General features: G+C 38.9%; 2 protein-coding genes across 3 annotated transcripts in view; one reads left to right on the plus strand and one right to left on the minus strand.

Annotated features, from left to right (window-relative positions):
• Window positions 1-7,841, plus strand: part of CFAP299 (cilia and flagella associated protein 299) — a 451,865-nt gene that overhangs the window by 355,310 nt on the left and 88,714 nt on the right. The gene's annotated exons all lie outside the window — the stretch shown is intronic.
• The window catches only part of LOC311584983 (uncharacterized protein), a 28,896-nt gene continuing 26,207 nt past the window's right edge, over window positions 5,153-7,841 (minus strand). Inside the window, exon 2 of the mRNA XM_084759753.1 lies at window positions 5,153-5,237. Coding sequence (XP_084615879.1) covers window positions 5,229-5,237 — 9 coding nt within the window. The 3' untranslated portion in view covers window positions 5,153-5,228. The remainder of the gene's footprint in view (window positions 5,238-7,841) is intronic.

Below are 7,841 nucleotides of genomic sequence, written 5' to 3' on the forward strand. Positions count from 1 at the left end.
ATGAAGGACATTATTTCAAAAGCCAAGAAGCTCAGTGGACTCCATCAAAAGTGTTTTTGTATCTGGCTGAAGGTCTGCTGTTAGGGACCCAGAGCACTGCAATTACCAGCCCAAAACACCAAATGCAGATTAGTTACAAAACCCACACAAATGGAAATAGGAATTGAAACGCTGTGAGAAAACCAAGCTAGGCCCAGAAGACTGGAGCGGGATTTGCAAGACAACACAATGCTAACCGAATATAAAGCACGCATAGCCAAATAAGTCTAATCTCCCCTTTTCAGGAGCTATACTAACTATAAATATTTGCATCCCTGATAAAAGAATGCCAAACTATAGGAGATAGAACTTGGCAGAATTGAAGGGAGAAATAAACAGTTTCACAATAATACCTCACCCCCTATAATAACTAGGCTAGCCAAGCATGATGTAAAGAAACAGAATGCTTGATCCACAGTAAACACACTGAATACTAGATCCTTGCAGAGCAGAAACAGGAGGCAGCAACAGGACAAGCATTCTCCACAGCTACATGTGGAACATTGTCTGGCACCAGCACAAATTTAGCTTCAAATAGATTTAGAAGTATAACTATCATAGAAAATATTCTGTCTAATCAAAACCAGAATGAAATTAAAAATTAATAATAGTATAAAGACTGTAAACACCTGCTAGAAATTTAGGGATATTAAAAATATTTTTAGATTTAAAATTTTTAAATTGTTAATTATGTGCTGTGTGTGTGCCTGTGAGTATAGGTTTATGCCCAAGAGTGCAATGCCTGTGAAGGCCAGTAGAGGGCATAAGAGTTGGCGTTATAGGTGGTTGTGAGCTACCTGGCTATGGGTGATGAAAATCAAATTAGGGTGCATGACACTTTCTAGCTTCTGATCTATACTGCCAATGCTTACGCACGCGCGCACGCACGCACACACACACACACACACACACACACACACACACACAAAACTATCAGTGAATCAATGACAAAATTAGAAGGTGAGTAAGTTAGTATTAGTGTGAAGTGCTACATCAGTGGCTAAGAGTGTATTGTGCTCTTACAGAAGACCCATCACTCATGTCTAGTGGCACACAGCTGCTTGTAATTACAGCTCCAGGGACTCCAACAAGTCTGGCCTCCTCAAGCCCCTGAACTGCCCTGCATATACCCCCCAACACACACACACACACACACACACACACACACACACACACACACACACTCACACACACACTCACACGTGTACATATACATGTATGTGATCAAGATCAAATAAAGCTGTAAAATAAGCAGTAAGAAAATGCTTAGAAAAAGGAAACAAACATTTAGAAACAAGTGAAAATGAAAAGAAGATACACTAAATGTTTGTTACACAATCTAAAGTAGAGCTAGGAAAGAGGTTTTTAACCTATAGGTGACAAAGTGTGCACACAACTATGTTCCTTGCTCCTATGTTTATAATAACTAGAAGTGGAATCAGTTCAGATGTCCATCTGTGGGAAAATGGATGAATTAGAAAATATTACACTGAATAAGGGGCACCCAGGCCCAGAAAGACCAAATTCCAAACATTATCTCACACACGTGCCTTCCATTGGAACGTTTAGAATTTTGTTTGAAGTAGGAGTGAGTGTCTGCAGAGGTCAGGAAGGAGCCAAGGAAGCTTGAGGTTGGGGGGCAGGCACTGGAGTCAGGACACAGTCAAATACATATTTTATCAAATTATTGGAGGTGAATAAGAAGGGTGATCATCAGGGGATGGGAGAAAGGAAGTAAGAGAAAATGCCAATCAAAACTAAGGTATAAAAATGACATATCCTTAGGACATGTTTCCTTATAAGCTAAAATGATAAGTAAAGAGCTTGAACAGAAAGGTACATTGCACAGCAGCCAGATAACACAGCTTCCCGGAGTAATGGGTTTTAAACACAGAGTCTCCTTGTGAGTTTTTGGCCCTTAGAAGTTCCCAACATAATACAAGATGTTACCGCCATACACGATAGCCCATCAGAACTAGGCACCAAGACCCCATTCCTGAAGACAACACATTTTGAATACAGAACAGAGAAACTGACTTACAATGACCTAGAAGCTTCCTTCCTTCTGGCTAGTATTCACAGTAGCAGACTGGGTTATGAAGGTCACTGGTGGAGAAAAGTCATTAATGTTCTCATCCACCACTGACCTCGTGTCTTACAATACCAACTGGCCAGGCAAGAAGCATCCATTGGCAAAGCAGTAGCATGACTGTTCTGGGGTACCCAATCACTTCCCAGTTACCCCAGGACCACTCCACTCTTAGAAATATATTATTGGTACTGTAAAGCTACAAAAAGCTTTACCAAGGGTTAGGGAGATCACAAACCTTACAGGATAATCAACTACTGTTATTTTGCTAAATGGACATGTTGTTAAGCTACTTTCTAAATATTTGTATTTATACCAATAGACTCATACCTGAGAATAAGTGAGGGCTGATTTTGCAGCCCTAAATGCTCATTTCTATCATCCAGTCCAAGGTCCAAGGGGTATTATGGGTGGGTGCTAAGGAAGAGGGCTCTGAAACACCATCTTCTGGACATGACACTGTTACTGCACTCATGGGCACACATAAGCTGTGAGGCCCTGCACAGACACCCCCGCACACACATACCAAAGTAGAAGGTGACTAGTTGAAAAAAATGAGGTCAAAGGGGAAAGAAAGGGGACATAAGTGGGTAATTGAGGGTGAATAAAGTGACAAAGCATTGTGTCCAAATTGCAATCATATAAAACAAAGCTAATATTTTCAAAGAACTTTGAAAAGACTCTTTAGACAACAGTATTACAACATAAAGACTCATAAAAAGAATAATAAACTAAACCCCAAAAGTAGCACAAGAAAGAAAGAAATTTAACACCAGAGATCAAAAAAATAAAGAAAAATAAAGAGCACTAAAACGTTGACAAAGATATACTTACAAAATGACAAGTATTTAGTAGATAGAATGATTAAAAAAAAAATCCTTAGTTAAAACATAAGATGTATGGCCATGCTACAAATTTTACAGAAATAAGTGAACTATTAATAAGCGTGTACTATAAATAATTATGGGCTAACATTTTGATAATTCAGGTGAAATGGACTAAGCTCTGCAGAAACACCACAGAAAAACTTACAAAACTGGATCATGAGGGAAAAAAAGTCTCAATAGACCCTTAACAGAGATATTGCATCATTGTTCAGAATAACTCCCAGCAGGTAGTGAAGGAGTCATTGGCGTGACCGGAGGACTGACTGGAGACTCCCACCACGCATTGAAAGTAGTATCAACACGTCACGGACAGTTTGGAGAAGACTTTTAGAATCAGAAAATCTGTCCAGATTCACATCACAGAGTCAGCATTGTTCCAAAACCAAAACCAGGCAAGGGCAATATGAAAAAGAAAATGACAAGCAAATATATAAACAGCAATACAAGCATCGCATTGATGAACTGAGTTCAACAGCAAACCAGAAGGATTATATGCTCTTAGCTTGTGTTCTGTTGCTGTGATAAAGGACTGATCAGCCACAACTTGGGGTGGGGGTGGGAGCATTTGGCGTACACTTCACAGTCCACCACCAAGGGAAGACAGGAAAGGAACTTGAGTAGAAACCATAGAGGAACCCTGCTTCCTGGCTTACTCACTGGCTCAGGTTCAGCTAACTTTCATGTACAGTCCAGGTACACCTGCCTGGGATGTTGCCATGGACAGCAGCAGGGCTGAGCCGTCTCATGCCAGTTGTCAGTCAGACAGCTAATTCCATGCATTGCCATGTGCCAGGCTGATCTAGGCAATTCTCCAGTTGCGATTCCTTCTGCCCAGGCTATTCTAGGTTGTGTCACGTTGACAATAAAAACTAACCAGCGTGAACATCATGACTGCGTGTGGTTGATTCACAGAATGCAAATGTGACCCAATATACAATAATCAATCAATACATTGTATACCAAATTCATAAAATGAAGGAAAATTATGTGGTCATTTTAATTGGTACAGAAAAGACACTTAACAAAATTCAGCCTCCCTTATGATTTAAAACACCCATAAAAGATTAAAGGGTAAATACATTATTATAAAAGGCATATGAAGACGCAACTGAATAAATGTAGGAGAAATATTGCCCATATATGCCCAGTTTCTCTCCTTCAGCCAACTAGAAGTCCATTTTAAAAGGCACCCAAGTTGTAAAAAGTAAAATTGTTCATTTTTTGATATGATAGTTAATATGTAATAATATCTTAAATATTAAAATATCTAAAATATCTATATACTCTCTCATACACACATACAGAGTTAGCTTGTATTTCTCCAACAATGAACAATCTGAAGAGGAAATTTTGTAATCATTTTCTTTGCAATTCCATCAAGTAGAATAAAATAGTAAAGAATTAACTGTAACAAGGATTGAAAATACTTGTAAAACGGAAATCTACAGAGCATTGCTGAAAGACATAAAGGAAAGGAACAACATCCCGTGTTCACGGAGTAGAAGACTTCAAAATATCCTTACTTTAAAAATGCACAAATTTCATGTAATGTCTAAGGAAATCATACATTTTTGTGGAAATTTTAAAATACATCCCATGCAATAGTGAAAATAAAACATTCAGAAATACATGGAACCAGCTGTTTTATGTTTGATTCATCAATAGACAAAATAAAGCATGAAAAGCAATATAGGCAACAAGAATAGACTTGAACTTTTTGAAAATTAAAAATGTATGTCACATGACACTATCAAAATTGATATGGCAGCTCACAAACAAGCAAAAATATCTGTAATTCATATATTAAGCTAAACTTAATGTTCAAAATGGTTAGTGAATTAAAACTCAAAGACAAAGAACCAAGTTGAATAAAAAAAAATGAAGAGCTTGGCTGTTGTTTTTTTTTCCATATAAAGTTGAGAATTGATCTTTCAAGGCCTTGAATTATTTCTCCAAAGAAGATAAGTAAATAGAAAATAAATATATGACAGACTCTCACCTTTACTGCTGATTTGAGGAATGCACACCCAAACCACGAGGTAATGCCAGTGGCCATGAGGATGGTGTCCATCAACGCAGGAGGACAGGCAGGAGTGCTGAGGAGGATACAGAGATGCTGAAGCCTCCGTGCACTGTTGGGAAGAGTGCAAGTGGCTCTGCTGCTGGGGAAGACCCATCAGTATTTGGAAATCAATTCCACTGAGCAGTATTTCTCAGCCCGGCTGTGAAGCAAATAATCCATAAAAAGATTTTTAAAACATGCAAGTGTGCACTTCACCCTTTTCAGCTAACATGCACAGAGCTGCAGGCATTTTCTTTTAGCCTCTCAGAGACACTAGGTCTGCCAGCTGCCCTGGCTGACTTCTAGCAGCGCTTCTCAAGATGGGCAGCAAGACGGGGCACTAGGAGGGATCCAGGAGCAGTCTTTTGTTTTGTTTGTTTGGGTTTTGGCTTTTTTGTTTTTGTTTTTGTTTTGGGGTTTTTGGGTTTTTTTGTTTTTTGTTTTTTGTTTTTTAAGACCAGGTTTCTCTGTGTATCCTTGACTGTCCTGGACTCACTTTGTAGACCAGGCTGGCCTCGAACTCACAGTGATCCACCTGCCTCTGCCTCCCGAGTGCTGGGATTAAAGGCGTGCACCACCACGCCCGGCCCACGAACATTCTTTAACACGTAGACTCTTCAGATATTCTCTTGCTTCTAAATGAGAATCTCTTGAGATCAGAGCCCAGAAATGTTATTATTTGAACTCTCAAATGACTCACAAAAAATAAATATTGACAGCTCTTCACCTGTGATATTTATCTCCTTTCATATTACAAGTATACCTTAGTAAGAGGCCCGTGCCATTGGCCCTCTAGTGTGCAACACGCCCGCTATGCACTGTGCACATTGCACTTTTGTAGCTCATAGCTTCTCATTTGAATAAGTTGCTTTTTACAAACAATAGCTCTTCAATTCCCATGTTTCTCTAATTAACCGGTACTGTATATAAAAGAGAATATAAAATCTTGAAGCATCAGGACTTGTACTTGCTAGTGCTGTTTCAAGCAATTTTCATGTCATAACTATACTATACTATGCCATCCATAATAAATCTAGGCAATGACATGTTTACAGGAGCTCCTTCTAAATAAAGCTCATATAGAAAGCCTGTTCCAGGTAGTATTTTTGTGTTAGAGCAATGCACATAATACAAATGGATTTGTATAACTTTGATGCTCCAAATATTTATTGTCAAATGCTCAGGGCCGTTATGTCTTAACTGGGGTTGATTTCCCATGTGGCTATCAGTCCAATACTGTGAAGAATGACGGTACTGCACAGCACCTGGGGTGACATCTGTCTTGTGGTCTGTGATGCATAACCCAGTGACATTGCTCAGAGGCAGTAATTATACCCCAAGGGAGTTCTAAATCTAAACTAAGTCTGTTTTCTTATCTATTTCCTATCATGGTGCATTGGAAAACATGTCCACTGTTTGAAAAGCCATATGCAAGTTTGTTTTCTAAAAGGATCTGTAGATATACTGGCTGACTTGGTTTTGAAAGTAAATGGTAGAGACTGTACAAAGTAGGTACAAAAGGATTCATAGTCTTTAAAACATACTAAGATTTAGTATAAATATAAAAGTTCTGATTCTCTCTTCATTTGCATTTCAAATATAAATATTATATTTACCTTTTTCCAGGTTTGGGCATTTAAGATTATTTTAGGTTCAATTTTAGAATAAAAGTTTGTTATCATAAGAGATAAGCTTTATGGAGAGAATGTATTTCCCTTTGCAGAAGTATCTATTGTGATACAAAACAGCAACAACAACAAAAACCCTACTGGCTGAATAAGTGCTTTAATTAAAAAAAAAAAAGACATAAAGGGTAAGTCACCCTCAGCCCTATGCAGAGGTTGCAGGAGCCTGTTTCAGTGTGCTCCTTAGAATCCAAATGAGGGATCAGTTGAGGTCACCAGGGAAGGCACATTGCCCTTCCAAATAGTCGCACCCTGAATCTCACTGAAACTATTGTCACGTGACAGTAGATTTGCTGCTGGACGTGGACACTCCTTCATGTACTTGAAGCCACTGCTGCTTTGTACTGTGTGCTCAGTTCATGGCGCTTAGGATGCCACTGCCTTCCAGACCTGCTATTTCCTTCCCGTCCTACATGCAGCTGTACTCCCTGACTTCCTTGTCTTCTTTCATTTTAAATAAAGTGCTTCCCTTGGTATCAATGAAAAATAACATTTGCTGAATGACTCTTCTGTCCTAAGATTTTTCTCTTATTTAATGTTAACCCAAGATCTACAATGTAGATCTCATTTTATAGGTAAGAAAAATGAGGCCTTACATCACATAGTCAGTGTTCCAGTCATGATTCTAAGAGGAAGTAATGGCAATGTTTGGTTGCTTGAACATGATCTCACTGCAAGGGCCATTGCACGAAAACAAAGGTATTAATAATAAAGCTGTTGGCACCATTTTCTGCACCCTACTCCCAAGAATGATGTTTTAATAAATGAGAGGGGGTGAGGAGAGAAGAGAGAGAGAGTTGTATAGATTTTAAGATGAATGCAGGTCTGACATCATGGGTCATAGACAGATCCCATCAAAGAGGATAAAGGGGAGAGCCATTTTCCTGGGGTAAGGGGTCAGTCAATTCTTACCGCTTCCAGAACACTACCACTATAAAATACTCTCGTTTGAAGGAGCTTCTTGTGTGGCTACTTTTATATCACCCTGACACAAGCTAAAGTTATCTGAAAGAAGGGAATCTCAATTGAGAGGATGCCTCCATAAGATGTACAGAACATTTTTAAGTTAGTGGTTTATG

Source organism: Acomys minous (assembly GCF_964271855.1).
Source record: "Acomys minous genome assembly, chromosome: 15".
NCBI lineage: Eukaryota > Metazoa > Chordata > Mammalia > Rodentia > Muridae > Acomys > Acomys minous.